Here is a 15,240-nt window from a genome sequence, read left to right as displayed (position 1 = left end):
GGATTCACCTGGTCAGTCTATGCAATCGAAAGAGCAGGTGTTCCTCGTGTTTTGTATAACAGACTATGATGACATCACTAACAACACAATACAATATTTTGCAGTATAACCCACAAAAATCTCAATTTTTCACATACTTCAGTAGAGGCAAAATATTTAGCCTCATGGGTAAATAGTTCGTTTTTCTGAATCAGTCTCTAGCCTGTCCCAAATATTAGGGACATTTGTCCCACAAATGTATACTGCCATCAATGTATTACATAATAATAGGCCTACAGTACATCACACAGCCACCATCAGTGCGGTGTTGCCTGCAGTCTATTGCCTCCTGCTTATCAGTGCTTCCAGATACATTTATTCCCACCTAATCACATTAAGTGATGGCAGTTGAGGCGAACAACGTGGCCTGTAAATGTTGCAGAATCCGCTTCGGAGCGGCAAACATTTGATTACAGGCTTGTAGATGATGAGGTGAATGGGATCAAATGACATTTAATACTACAGTGTTGCCAATGGTTGGAGGTGGAAAAATCACTAGTATAGGCAAGGCCCCAACATTCCCCCGTACACAAACACACACACACAAAACACACACACACACACACACACACACACACACACACACACACACACACACACACACACACACACACACACACACACACACACACACACACACACACACACACACACACACACACACACACACACACACACACACACACACACACACACACACACCTTATCCCCTCACTCTAACCTTAATCATAGTCCATATCCACATCCTGATTCAACCATTACCCTGACACTATCCTCATTCATCACCTTAACCCTACACTCAGTGAATGGGAATGCTGAGGAAAAGAGAGAGTAAGTTACATGTCTCGCAATACAATACACTCTAATGGCCATAAGGTGGCACTACATGCATGGTAAATGTTGTGAGAAAGCCTTTGGCACTAATAACGTTTACTGAGACATGTGTATGGGTACAATCAGTGTGATGTTTACCAGTCAGAAGCTGCTACACACTGTCCTGCACAGCCTATTCTGTTCATTAACCTCTGACCTCTAATGGCAACATTTTAAAATAAGATTTACACTGTTTTAGCCAGAAGCTCAGACTTTTCTGTTTCCATCTACATGGGCCTGCACCTCTGTCTCACTGGTCCTTGGCTCTGGCCGACCGGCTTTTCAGCTGGAATTTACATAATTTTTAAATTCGATTTTTACCCTTATTTTACCACGTAAGTTGACTGAGAACACATTCTAATTTACAGAAACAACCTTGGAAATAGTTACAGGGGAGAGGAAGGGGGATAAATGAGCCTATACATAACCATGGTTAGCTGTGAACTTTAACACCTTCTCACAATGCACCTGTTTTGATAACGCAGATGTTGTTGATTCTGCTCTTCGCAAGTCCTCAGTGTCAGCCCTAGCTATGGAAACACTATTTCCCTAGTATAACATAAGGGTCTATGCACACTGGTGTTACAGTCAAAAAGCAGCATCTGTACACATCCCAGGGCTGAGGAATGGGAATGGGATTAAAAAACACTGGTCTGTGGAAGCTTGACTAACCACGAACAATGCAAGTGGTGTCCAATTCAGCCCAATGTCCGTTTTAAAATGTCCTATGTGAGCCTTTATAATGATTCTGAGAGGAACGAAAACATCTTAGTGTTTTACGTCAGCAGACCCACATTGGTCATGGGAAAGTGATAATCTACTGTACCCTGCAGCAGAGCTTTTGTCATAAGACCATATAGCATGAGCCTGTGAATGAGCTCTTTGCCTTGGAGATGCTATTAGAAGGAATGCTAAGCGTGGTTTATGTTATACTAGTCTGCCTGGATCAACGCCAGCTACACATTGGCCCAGGATCCCCTCTTACCTGACAGCTCCAACATGACTTCTACAGGCCTAATAAGAGCATATAAGATGGATGGCCTGACACAACAGTACTTCCCCCATGACCAGGGAAGTGACTACCAAGCAGAGCAGTCACAGTCAAGTACCATGGTGATATTACTCTCACACTGGCAGCTCCATACAGGGCTGGGCCTCACATCCATTTCACTCACCCAAAACACAAACCCTGGCAGAAAATCCAACTGATGTATTGGAAAGCTATCAAACTATAGAGGGGGATATTCTTGATGAAAATAATGTGAGTAGCTCCTATGGCCTTGTCTTGGGGGAAATAACATCAGTTAATATGGTTAAAAAACAAACAACAAAAATGACCAAATAATTGTAACATGTATTTATTTTGTTGCAGTTAGCAAGAAGTCATATTAACAGTATTCTATAATTTTCAGAGAAAACCATGGTTGTTACTGTAGAGTAAACTGAGGTGGGAAACAAATAGATACGGTATGCTGGAAGTCATATTGTAATGACTATGGTGGTTTGGATGAAGATTGAATATCCACTAGAATGGATCAATGAGAGATTTGTGACTGGATAACAGTCATTGACTTGTTCTTGCATTTAAAGTGCAAACAATAGGCTTCTAGAGGACACCAGGTATGTCCAGAGCACTTACAAACACACACAGCCACACACCTGGGCACACAGAAACACATACACAACCACATGAGTGCACAAACTAGTACACACACAAAAACATATTTCATCATCATTTTTTAAAACGTTCTCTGCAGACTATTGTTGAGCTGCAGTAAACATAATGTCACCTTAAAAAAACAATTCAAAATAATGCTCAAGTTGAACACTAAACAAAATATCTAAAAAGACACCTGTGACACGCTCCCTTTGACCATCTCATTTGCAATTCAGTTTCATATTATGTGCAAACAGCAGTATCATCGGTTATTATCATCGGTTATTATCTCATTCCTCATCTCAATATTTTTGCCTTTCATTTGAAAGACAGGGGTATATTTGATTTCTTTATGGTACGATTCACAATTAGAATCTTTCATATAACCCATGGTGAAAGATGCAGTCGAGAGATAATTCTGTTATGCTAGGATATTTTTTTCCCCTCTCCCCACCATCTGTCTGCCTTGTCACCTCTTACACAACCTGACAGAGACAGCAGTCAGTTCATCAGCTGCCGACACACACTCCCTCCCAGACAGACAGACAGCCAGCCTGGGTGTCCACTCCCCAGCTCACTCCTTCCCAGACAGACAGCCTGGGTGTCCACTCCCCAGCTCACTCCTTCCCAGACAGCCTGGGTGTCCACTCCCCAGCTCACTCCTTCCCAGACAGCCTGGGTGTCAACTCCCCAGCTCACTCCTTCCCAGACAGCCTGGGTGTCCACTCCCCAGCTCACTCCTTTCCAGACAGACAGCCTGGGTGTCCACTCCCCAGATCACTCCCTCCCAGACAGACAGACAGCCTGGGTGTCCACTCCCCAGCTCACTCCGTCCCAGACAGCCTGGGTGTCCACTCCCCAGCTCACTCCTTCCCAGACAGCCTGGGTGTCCACTCCCCAGCTCACTCCTTCCCAGACAGACAGACAGCCTGGGTGTCCACCCCCAGCTCACTCCTTCCCAGACAGACAGCCTGGGTGTCCACTCCCCAGCTCACTCCCTCCCAGACAGACAGACAACCTGGGTGTCCACTCCCCAGTTCACTCCTTCCCAGACAGACAGACAGCCTGGGTGTCCACTCCCCAGCTCACTCCTTCCCAGACAGACAGACAGACAGCCTGGGTGTCCACCCCCCAGCTCACTCCTTCCCAGACAGACAGCCTGGGTGTCCACTCCCCAGCTCACTCCTTCCCAGACAGACAGACAGGCTGGGTGTCCACTCCCCAGCTCCCTCCCTCCCTGACAGACAGACAGACAGACAGACAGACAGACAGGGTGTCCTCTCCCCAGCACCCAGCTCAGGGCAAGGGCAGCCTGACAGACAGACAGCCTGGGTGTCCACCCCCCAGCTCACTCCTTCCCAGACAGACAGCCTGGGTGTCCACTCCCCAGCTCACTCCTTCCCAGACAGACAGACAGGCTGGGTGTCCACTCCCCAGCTCCCTCCCTCCCTGACAGACAGACAGACAGACAGACAGACAGACAGACAGACAGACAGACAGACAGACAGACAGGGTGTCCTCTCCCCAGCACCCAGCTCAGGGCAAGGGCAGCCTGACCCAGAACCTGCCAGTTGAGGCTCACTCAGAGGTTCACAGCCTAGTCGGGTCTGCTCTACTTGGAAGATAAAAACTATTTTTGGATAAATGTGAATCTGGTGGATGTATAATTGAAACCATCTGTTTTGAAATCAGCGTTTAGTAAATGTTGTGTGTTGTGCAATAAAACACAGCAGCATATTTATAGAAACAAACCCTCCCACTGTGTCATCCAATCTGCATGTGCTACATGGAAGTACCTCATTAGAAAAAAGCACTTGACATTAGAAAGCCAAAACAGTCAGGTGAAATCTAATCTGTCTTATTCCTGTTGTGTAGGATTGCTTTGCTCATAAAGAATGACATACGCAGGAGGACTAAGTAAAAATATCACTGCAGTGCCTAGAATACCTATGTCTTTACCAACACAAGAACAGTCTGTTTTTTCTCAAATGTAAATTTTCTGGCAAAACTGGCTTGAACTCTCTCTGCAACCGGGAACATATAAAGAGACAACACAAAACAGGGTTTTCTCCTCGTGAGTGGTTTATGAATTTGGTGACCCCAAGCTTCTCCTGCGATGATGACACATGCTGAAACGGAAGGCAGGGCTCAGGCCAAGGTGAGGGGACAGTAGGGTACAAAGGGTTGTCAAATTACAACGCTGGCTCATCACCTCTCACAGTAGTTTAGAGCCACAATCGTGGATACACACTTCTCCCCACCTCCCCATGCCTCTAGCTCCAGCTTATCTTCCTCCTCTTTTCCCTCTCCCTCCTCCTCCTCCTCTCCCTCCTCCTCATACTGGCTGGGTTCTTCAATAGAGGTCTCCAGGGTATAACTACTATAGACATGCACCTCGCTATACTCGGGAATGGTGGGCAGGCTGCTCCGGAGGCCGAAGCGTCTACGCAGGGCCACTAGGAGGGGCTGTGGCACAGTGAAGATGTCCACGTTGTTGCCCAAGTCCACCCATGCCAGGCTGGCGAACTGGAGGGGGTTCTTCACCACCTCCGTCAGGTCCTTCAGCACGCCCACCGTCAGACGGTTGCCGTTGATGGCCAGGGTGGTGAGCTTGGGCATGGAGCCCAGGTAGGGCAGCAGTAGACGCAGGCTCTCGTCCTGCAGCTCAGTGAAGCTGAGGTCCACGGCCGACACAGAGTTGCCGCTACTCTGGAGGTAGTAGGCCACCCGGTGGATGTCTCGGCCAGACAGAGGGATGCCAGACAGGTTGGCCACGTCGTTGGTCAGTTTCTTCTTCAGTGTGGTTTTAAGACTGTGAATGGAAAGACCAGAGACAGTTAAAAACTACACAGAGAATAGAATTGAAACGCCCATCTTCTTTGCAAGTTTTGTTTTGGTTCTCTAGACTCTGGAGCACATAATAGCCATTTAGTGTAGGTGATAACCAAGCTGGGACCAAGCATCCTATATTGGAAGTTAGGTATCCTCTAGCGCCCTCAAACTCAACTCTGGATCACGAAGCCAGCTCCACTGCGTTTTTACATTGTTCCCCTCTAATCAGGGACTGATTTAGACCTGGGACACCAGGTGGGTGCAATTAATTATCAGGTAGAACAGAAAACCAGCAGGCGCCGGAGTGCATAGGTTAAGAGTTGGATACCCCTGCAGCTAGCGTGTGAAGACAAATGATCTTAACTTAAAGGAATAATTGACTCAAAACCACAAATTAATTTGATTTACATTGTTAAATAACGCAAATAATAATAAATTAGGAAGCAACGTGAAAATGTATGTGCAAATCTGCAGAGCTCAAGTTGACCACAAAATCCACAACGCAATGCTCTCTCTAGAAAGGCTGCCTGGCTAGGTAGCTAGCTAGAAAACATGGCTACCACAGGAGGTTGGTGGCACCTTAATTGGGGAGGACAGGCTCGTTGTAGTGGCTGGAGCGGAATGAGTGGAATGGTTTCCATGTGTGTCCTCCCCTCAGCAGCCTCTACTTGTAGCTACACACAATACCAGTCAATATCAGCATGTGAAGTAGTTAGCTAGATGTAACCTGCACTATCAATTTAGGCGTTACAATCTCACCACAGGAGCCTGCTGAGGGGAGGACGGCTCATAATAATGGTGCAAATGGAAGGCATCAAACATCTGGAAACCATGTGTTAGATATATATATATATATGTTACCATTCCACTAATTGCACTCCAGTCATTAGAACGAGCCCGTTCTCCCTAATTAAGGTGCCACCAACCTCCTGTGAATCTCCCCATGTTCAACCTTGTAGAGATCGCCTATCTAGCTCAAAGCTGCGTGTCAGGTTGCTATGGCAATGTGCAAGGGCCCTGCGAGCCCGCAAGAAGGGAGACGAGAGCAGAAAACTGCTTTGCTCCATGGTCCATGGTAGTTGAAGGAAGAAAAGTTATTCATCTGACTGGGCACTTTGAGGACATTTGAACAAAATATATACTTTGTCATGAAGTCATAGAGGGATGTGTTCTAGACATGGAAATAATTTGCAAATAAATTCATTAAAAATCCTCCAATGTGATTTTCTGGATTTTTTTTCTCATTTTGTCTGTCATAGTTGAAGTGTACCTATGATGAAAATTACAGGCCTCTCATCTTTTTAAGTGGGAGAACTTGCACAATTGGTGGCTGACTAAATACTTTTTTGCTCCACTGTATCTGGAGTGCAGGTAATTGTTATAAAACCATTATGAAATTAGATAGTTTGTTATGCTGTGTTCACGTGCTAGGAAACTCTGAAATATCCGACTTGCTAACTTATTGAATGTGTATAACAACCAGTTAGCAAATCTAACATTTTAGAGTTTCCTAGTTCCGACTAGCAGTGACCAGAACTTTATCATGATGACGTATCACATCCCATTTAATTTCTAGGGTGTATTATCCCTTTAATTAGCCTGTGTTCATTGAGCTACAGAGTCCTGTTATGGGGGACTATGGATGTTGTTCAACACGACAGAGGATCCGAGGTCCCACTGCAGCCAGGCAATAAAAACAGAAAGTAGATAACTAGGAGAATTGCTTTGAGAAGTGTTTTTGGTGAGTGTCATGTATTAGTGTGCGTTTCTCTCCCTCTCTCAGAACTGGCCAAAATTTCACCCTCCACAGCAAAAGGCTGGCATTGGCTCTACTGTCCCTTTTCCACAGAGCAGAGGCATCTAACTGGCACTCCCGACAATGTGTTTTACTCAACCCTATCTCAGCGTACAAGATAAATCTGTTTAAAAAAGGCTGTAATGGCAAATAAAGTATATGGCATTTAAGGATCACATCAATCGTCAGATGATAAAGTGGAGAGTTCAAACTGAGAAGAGTGGAGCTACTGGTCCTCTGACACTGTCATTGTCTATCGTCACACACTTCACTGGCTCTGAGACTAAGCAGAATAGAGGCACAAAACAAAAACCTGCTCTTTGCCACAGTCTGATTAAATATGAATTACAAAGCTATGAGGCAGCTGCACCGTGCGGAAGTGACACTGGAGCGCAGGACTCTAGCTAGATATGTCATGGAAGTATATGTTATGGTTTTGGGGTGAGGGTTGACCTCCCTCCTCTAGCCTACAGCTGGACATTGCAGTAGGAGGACGTTTGTAAAAGAAATGATAATGACAAGTGGGCATGGAGAGATTTACATATACAGCATTCATGGGAAGATGTACCAGACTACACACACACTGGCCTGAGCTCCCTCCCTCTCCTCTTAATCACAGTCCTGTTTGCCTGGGGGTTTGAACGCCCTCTCCTCGCACCTTCTGCTTCTAGGCTGTGTGAGAGCAGGAGCCTCATAGTATACATGTTTTTTCTCTGGTCCTCACATCTGTCGGCCTTTCTGCTCCGGAGCAGCCAAGGAAAGGCCTGCAGCAGCGGCTAACTGGAGCTCAGAGTTGTGAGTTTATTGATTCATCGAGGTGGCAATAAATCAACTCCCTCTCTCTATTTCCTACTCTCGATTCCCATCCATCCTACTCTCCCTTCCTCTGCATTCAGCCTGTGCTGCTCTCTTGTTATTTTGCTCTGCATGTCGTACGGTCTGTTTTTATCTTGCTATCCTCTTCTCTCTAATAATACATAAGGATTAGAATGGCAAGTTGATTTCCCCATAGGAATGAATATAAGGTGTACTCAGCCACTCCTTTATATTGTAATAAACCTCATTGGCATTGACTTGTCGTGCGTTCACTCTCCCCTCTGAACACCAGGGAGCTCCATCTGTCTCTCCTTAGCTCTCCTCAGCAGAGTGGCTCTGGGGCTTTTGTTTTGTGCAATATCTGTAAGATGAAGGCTACACCTCCTGAGCCAACAGAGCCATGCATCAACTTTTGTTTTGTGTTGCTCTGTTTCTTGGCAGATAGAGGGCTCAGAGGATGTGGGTATTTCCCAGTTCCTGCTGGAGCTGGCTGCTTTCTCACCTCACTGTGTGGGCGGAGAGAGAGAGAGAGAGTACATAGAAGAGAAAAAGCGAGCGTGAGAGAGCGAAAGAGGGAGAGAGATAAAGAAAGAAAAAGAGAGAAAGAAGGAGCCTGTTTCAGTTAGACTGAGACGGGGCGTGTGGGTGGCGTAGGGGGATATTCTCTGTAATATTGTTCTAATGAGGCTGAGCAGCAAAAACGGTCTTGGACCGCCCTCCAAATCCACTGCCTCCCAGAAAGATGGGCAGAATGCCACCCACGGGCCTACGGGTCTGGTTGGTTCAGAGTCACGGACACAACCAACCTTTCTCACACCACAGCCTCTGCCTGTTACCATCAAAAAATAAAACAACAGAAACAACTAAAAGTGTTCTGTCTTGTTCTAATTTAATGTGCCTGCTTTGCTTATAGCCAGCAGTATCATTCTACTTGGACTGGCAGTTTCTACAACACAAACAAAACAAAGAACTGACCGTTTCTACAACACAAACAAAACAAAGAACTGACCGTTTCTACAACACAAAAAAACAAAGAACAGGCAGTTTCTACAACACAAACAAAACAAAGAACTGACCGTATCTACAACACAAACAAAACAAAGAACTGGAAGTTTCTACAACACAAAAAAACAAAGAACAGGCAGTTTCTACAACACAAACAAAACAAAGAACTGACCGTATCTACAACACAAACAAAACAAAGAACTGACCGTATCTACAACACAAACAAAACAAAGAACTGACTGTATCTACAACACAAACAAAACAAAGAACTGACCGTATCTACAACACAAACAAAACAAAGAACTGACCGTATCTACAACACAAACAAAACAAAGAACTGACCGTATCTACAACACAAACAAAACAAAGAACTGACCGTATCTACAACACAAACAAAACAAAGAACTGACCGTATCTACAACACAAACAAAACAAAGAACTGACCGTATCTACAACACAAACAAAACAAAGAACTGTAAGTTTCTACAACACAAAAAAACAAAGAACAGGCAGTTTCTACAACACAAACAAAACAAATACTTTCCAAGGCAGCCAGATTCTCTGCATAATAATCAAGATTAATCTCAAGAACACTGAGATTCTCCTGTATTAGGTCTCATTTAACAGTAAACGAGAGGGAAATCCATCTGCGACTCCATCAGAAGGGAATTGATACAGCAGCACAGGAACCAAATGAGAATGGACTCCCTCGTGTAAAGCTAATGGCTGGGTTAATGTAGGGTTAGCTGCTCAGGCTGATTGCTTTTCATAGCTAGAATTTACTCAAATCAAATAATTGTATTGGTCACATACTCATGGTTAGCAGATGTTAATGTGAGTGTAGTGAAATGCTTGTGCTTCTAGTTTCAACAGTGCAGTAATATCTAACAAGTAATCGAACAATTCCACAACAACTACCTAATACACATAAATCTAAATGGATGGAATAAGAATATGTACATATAAATATATGGATGATAGATGACCGAGCGGCATTGGCAAGATGCAATAGATGGTATAAAATACCATATTTACATATGTGATGAGTAATATAAAATATGTAAACATTATTAAAGTGGCATTACTTAAAGTGACTAGTGATCGATTTATTAAAGTGGCCAATGACTCGAGTCTGTATGTAGACAGCAGCCTCTCTGTGTTAGTGATGGCTGTTTAATTAACAGTCTGATAGACTTGAGATAGAAGCTGTTTTTCAATCTCTCGGTCCCAGCTTTGATGCACCTGTACTGACCTTGCCTTCTGGATGGTAGTGGGGTGAACAGGCAGTGGCTCAGACGGTTGTTGTCCTTGATGATATTTTTGTCCTTCCTGTGACATCGGGTGCTGTAGGTGTCCTGGAGGGCAGGTAGTTTGCCCCCGGTGATGTGTTGTGCAGATCGCACCACCCTCTGGAGAGCCTTGCGGTTGAGGGCGGTGCAGTTGCCGTACCAGGCGGTGATACAGCCCGACAGAATGCTCTCAATTGTGCATCTGTAAAAGTTTGTGAGGGTTTTAGGTGACAAGCCAAACTTCTTCAGCCTCCTGAGGTTGAAGAGGCGCTGTTGTGCCTTCTTCACCACACTTTCTGTGTGGGTGGACCAGTACAGTTTGTCCGTGATGTGTACGCCAAGGACCTTAAAACTTTCCACTTTCTCCACTGCTGTCCCGTCGATGTGGATAGGGGGCTGCTCCCTCTGCTATTTCCTGAAGTCCACAGTCAACTCCTTTGTTTTCTTGATGTTGAGTGAGAGGTTGTTTTCCTGACACCACACTTCGAGTGCCCTTACCTCCTCCCTGTAGGCTGTCTTGTCATTGTGTCATCTGCAACTTTAAAAAACATTTTTTTTACTAGGCAAGTCAGTTAAGAACAAATTCTTATTTTCAATGACGGCCTAGGGTTAACTGCCTGTTCAGGGGCAGAACGACAAATCTGTACCTTGTCAGCTCGGGGATTCGAACTCACAACCTTTCGGTTACTAGTCCAACGCTCTAACCACTAGCCTACCCAGCCGCCCCTTGATGAATGAGTTGGAGGCGTACATGGCCACGCAGTCATGGGTGAACAGGGAGTACAGGAGGGGGCTGAGCACGTACCCTTGTGGGGCCCCAGTGTTTTCCCATGGGAAATAGTCTGCTTTGTTGCCCTTTCATACAGTCGAATGACCAAAGGGCCCTCTAGTGGTCTCATGGGTACTGTACGTCAGAACTAAAGACACAACTAAAGATTTCAGTTTCTAATGCTCTGAACAAACAATCCATTAAGTAAAATAGGGAGAGGCCAGCACCTATGATTTAGTATTAGTTTAAAACAGTTCTGGTTTGAGATCAGTGGAGGCTGCTGAGGAAAGGACAGCTCATAATAATGGATGGAATGGAGTTAAATGGAGTGAATGGAATGGTATCAAACATATGAAAACCATATGATACCATTCCATTTACTCCATTCCAGCCATTATTATGAGCTGTTCTCCCGACAGCAGCCTCCACTGGTTGAGATCATACAGGCTATGTTATGGTAACATCCATTTCAAGACCTGACACAAATCCCGAGATTTCCAGGGAGAGGCAGCATCCGTCTCTACAGTCACGACAGCACAGATAAAACGTGTCAACTCATGTTTCAGCCAGAGGAGCTCTGTTTATGCAACCTCACAGAGGATTAAGAATATAAGGCGTCCCCTATTCCCTATTTCAGCACACATCAGCATTAATGTGAATTTGTAATCAGGATGTTGGTTAACATGTTCATTTGTGTAAGCATTTAAAAAAACTCTATTAAAGGGACATTTCAAATATGTTCAACTTCATATTCATAATCTCCAGCACCACCCCAACAGGAATATACTGTTGTTCTATGTTTTATAGTCAAAAATATAGAGGAAGATAAGTGTTTCCGATGACATCATCAACCAATAAGTAGGCAATGCCTATTCATTATTGGTTAAAATCACGATGCACACAGATTATGTCATCGTAAACACTTATCTTCCTTTATCTTTTTTTCTTCAAAACAGAAATGTTCAATTTTCACATACAGTATGTTGCTATTGTGGTGGGTCTTGAGATTATGAACATGAAGTTGATTTTTTTTCTCCCTTCAAGGTTAAGTCTAGTAATTCTAGGTTAGTCTAGTGAAGACCTTAGCTGTCCCATTGATGTATTTCTTTCCCTTCAAACCTTCTCTTCCTCTCCTTCAATCTCCACCACACTACTTGTAACGGTCGTCGGATGAAGAAGGATCGGACCAAAGCGCAGCGTTGTAATGTTCATGATTTTTATTAACACTGAACACTAGAACAAAATAACAAAGTGAGAAACAAAACCGAAACAGTCCTGTCGGCTGCAGGACACTAAACAGAAAACAACTACCCACAAAACACAGGTGGGAAAATTCTACCGAAGTATGGTTCCCAATCAGAGACAATGATAGAAAGCTGTCCCTGATTGAGAACCATACCCGGCCAAAACAAAGAAATACCAAAACATAGAAAAATGAACATAGAATGCCCACCCAAATCACACCCTGAATAAACCAAAATAGAGACATAAAAAGCTCTCTAAGGTCAGGGCGTGACAGTACACCCCCCCCAAGGTGCGGACTCCGGCCGCAAAACCTGAACTTATAGGGGAGGGTCTGGGTGGGCATTTCTCCGCAGTGGCGGCTCTGATGCAGGACGTAGACCCCGCTCCACCTCTGTCTTGACCCACTTTGGTGGCGCCTCTAGTGCAGGGACCCTCGCCGCCGACCCCAACACCGGGGACCCCTCGATGTCCAGAGGGGGCGGAGGGACCTCCGGCACCTCACCTTCTTGCAGGGGACCAGCTACCACCAGCCTGAGGAGAGACACATGAAACGAGGGGTTAATACGATAATAGGAAGGGAGTTGTAATCTGTAACACACCTCGATTATCCTCCTCAGGACTTTGAAGGGCCCCACACACTGCGGCCTAAGCTTCCGGCAGTGCAAGTGGAGAGGTAGGTTTCGGGTCGAGAGCCAGACGCTGTCCCCCGGTATGAACACGGGGGCCTCACTGCGGTGGCGGTCAGCACTTCTCTTCTGCCGTCAACCGGCTTGCTTAAGGGATTCCTGGACGGCCCTCCAGGTCTCCTTGGAGCGCTGCACCCACTCCTCCAACGCAGGAGCCTCGGTCTGACTCTGATGCCACGGCGCCAGGACCGGCTGGTAGCCCAACACGCATTGAAATGGTGACATGTTCGTGGAGGAGTGGCGGAGTGAGTTCTGGGCCAACTCCGCCCATGGGACGTACCTTGACCACTCCCCTGGCCGGACCTGGCAATACGACCGCAGAAACATACCCAACGCCTGGTTCACTCTCTCCACCTGCCCATTACTCTCGGGGTGATAACCAGAGGTCAAACTGACCGAGACCCTCAGATGTCCACTGACAGGTGAGACCACGGCCGTTGTGGAACGGGGAGGGGCTGTAACTTCCCTCTAGGAAGGTGCCTAGGAGCCTTACTCTGGGCGCACACCGAACAGGAAGAGACAAAGAACCTCACGTCCCTAGCCAAGGTGGGCTACCAGTACTTCCCCCTAAGACCCTGCACTGTCCTCGCCACACCAGGATGACCCGAAGAGGGTAAGGTGTGAGCCCATCGAATAAATTCATCAGGAACACCAAGCGGCACGTACTTGTGACCCTTTGGACATTTTGGAGGTGCAGGTTCCACCCGTAACGCCTGCTCAATGTCCGTGTCCACCTCCCATACCACCGATGCCACCAGCCTAGAGGCTGGAAGGATGGGAGTAGGATCGATGGGCCGATCCTCTGTGTCATAGAGACGGGACAGCGCATCGGCCTTCATGTTCAGGGAACCTGGTCTATACGAGATGGTGAACCTAAATCGGATGAAGAACATGGCCCACCTTGCCTGACGCGGATTCAGTCTCCTAGCTGCCCGGATACACTCCAGATTCCGGTGGTCAGTCCAGATGAGAAAAGGGTGCTTAGCCCCCTCAAGCCAGTGTCTCCACACCTTCAGGGCCTTTAACACAGCTAACAACTCCCGGTCCCCCACATCATAGTTACGCTCCGCCGGGCCGAGCTTCTTTGAAAAGAAAGCGCAGGGGCGGAGTTTCGGTGGCGTACCCGAGCGCTGTGATAGCACGGCACCCACCCCAGCCTCGGAAGCGTCCACCTCCACAATGAACGCTAAAGAGGGGTCCGGGTGCGCCAACACGGGCGCATCAGTGAACAGTGCCTTCAACCGATTGAAGGCTCTGTCAGACTCTGCCGACCACCGTAAACGCACCCCCCCCCTTCAGCGGTGAGGTAATGGGGGCCGCTACCTGGCCAAAACCTTGGATAAACCTCCAGTATTAATTGGCAAACCCTAAAAACCACTGCACCTCCTTCACCGTGGTTGGAGTCGGCCAATTATGCACGGCCTTAGCGCGGTCACACTCCATCACCACCCCCGAGGTGGAAATGCGATAATCCAGGAAGGAGAAGGCTCGTTTGGAGAACACACACTTCTCAGCCTTGACGTATAGGTCATGCTTCAGCAGTCTACCAAGCACCTTGCGCACCAGAGACACATGCGCGGCGCGTGTTTAACCCATACGGCATGACGAGGTACTCATAATGCCCCAATGTGGTACTAAACGCGGTTTTCCACTCGTCTCCCTCCCACATACACCCCAGATTATACGCGCTCCTGAGGTCCAGTTTAGTGAAAAACCACACTCTGTAAAATGATTCCACCGCCGTAGCGATGAGAGGTAGCGGGTAACTAAACCGGTAACTAAACCCTGTGATGGAATTGAGACCTCGATAATCAATGCACAGATGCAGACCTCCCTCCTTTTTCTTCACAAAAAAGAAACTCGAGGAGACGGGTGAAATGGAGGGCCGAATGTACCCCTGTCCCAGAGATTCCGTGACATACAACGTCTCCTCCTGTGACAATGGGTACACGTGACTCCTGGGAAGCTCAGCGTTTACCTGGAGGTTTATCACACAATCCCCCTGTCGATGAGGTGGTAATTTAGTCACCCTCTTCTTACAAAAGGCGATAGCCAAATCGGCATACTCAGAGGGAATGCGCACAGTGGAAACCTGGTCTGGACTCTCCACCGACATGGCACTGATGGAAACTCCCATACACCTACCTGAACACTCCTCTGACCACCCCTGGAGAACCCACTGTCTCCACAAAATCCTGGGATTGTGACTGGCCAGCCAGGGAATCCCCAGCACC

General features: G+C 46.6%; 1 protein-coding gene across 1 annotated transcript in view; it reads right to left on the bottom strand.

Moving 5' to 3' along the window:
* Window positions 1-4,040: 4,040 nt before the first annotated feature.
* The window catches only part of LOC118370474 (leucine-rich repeat-containing protein 75B-like), a 42,825-nt gene continuing 31,625 nt past the window's right edge, over window positions 4,041-15,240 (bottom strand). Inside the window, exon 4 of the mRNA XM_035755487.2 lies at window positions 4,041-5,381. Coding sequence (XP_035611380.1) covers window positions 4,778-5,381 — 604 coding nt within the window. The 3' untranslated portion in view covers window positions 4,041-4,777. The remainder of the gene's footprint in view (window positions 5,382-15,240) is intronic.

Source organism: Oncorhynchus keta, chromosome 12, assembly GCF_023373465.1.
Source record: "Oncorhynchus keta strain PuntledgeMale-10-30-2019 chromosome 12, Oket_V2, whole genome shotgun sequence".
Classification (NCBI taxonomy): domain Eukaryota; kingdom Metazoa; phylum Chordata; class Actinopteri; order Salmoniformes; family Salmonidae; genus Oncorhynchus; species Oncorhynchus keta.
The sequence above is the reverse complement of the archived record's forward strand: the minus strand, read 5'-3'. Positions and strand labels throughout refer to the sequence as shown.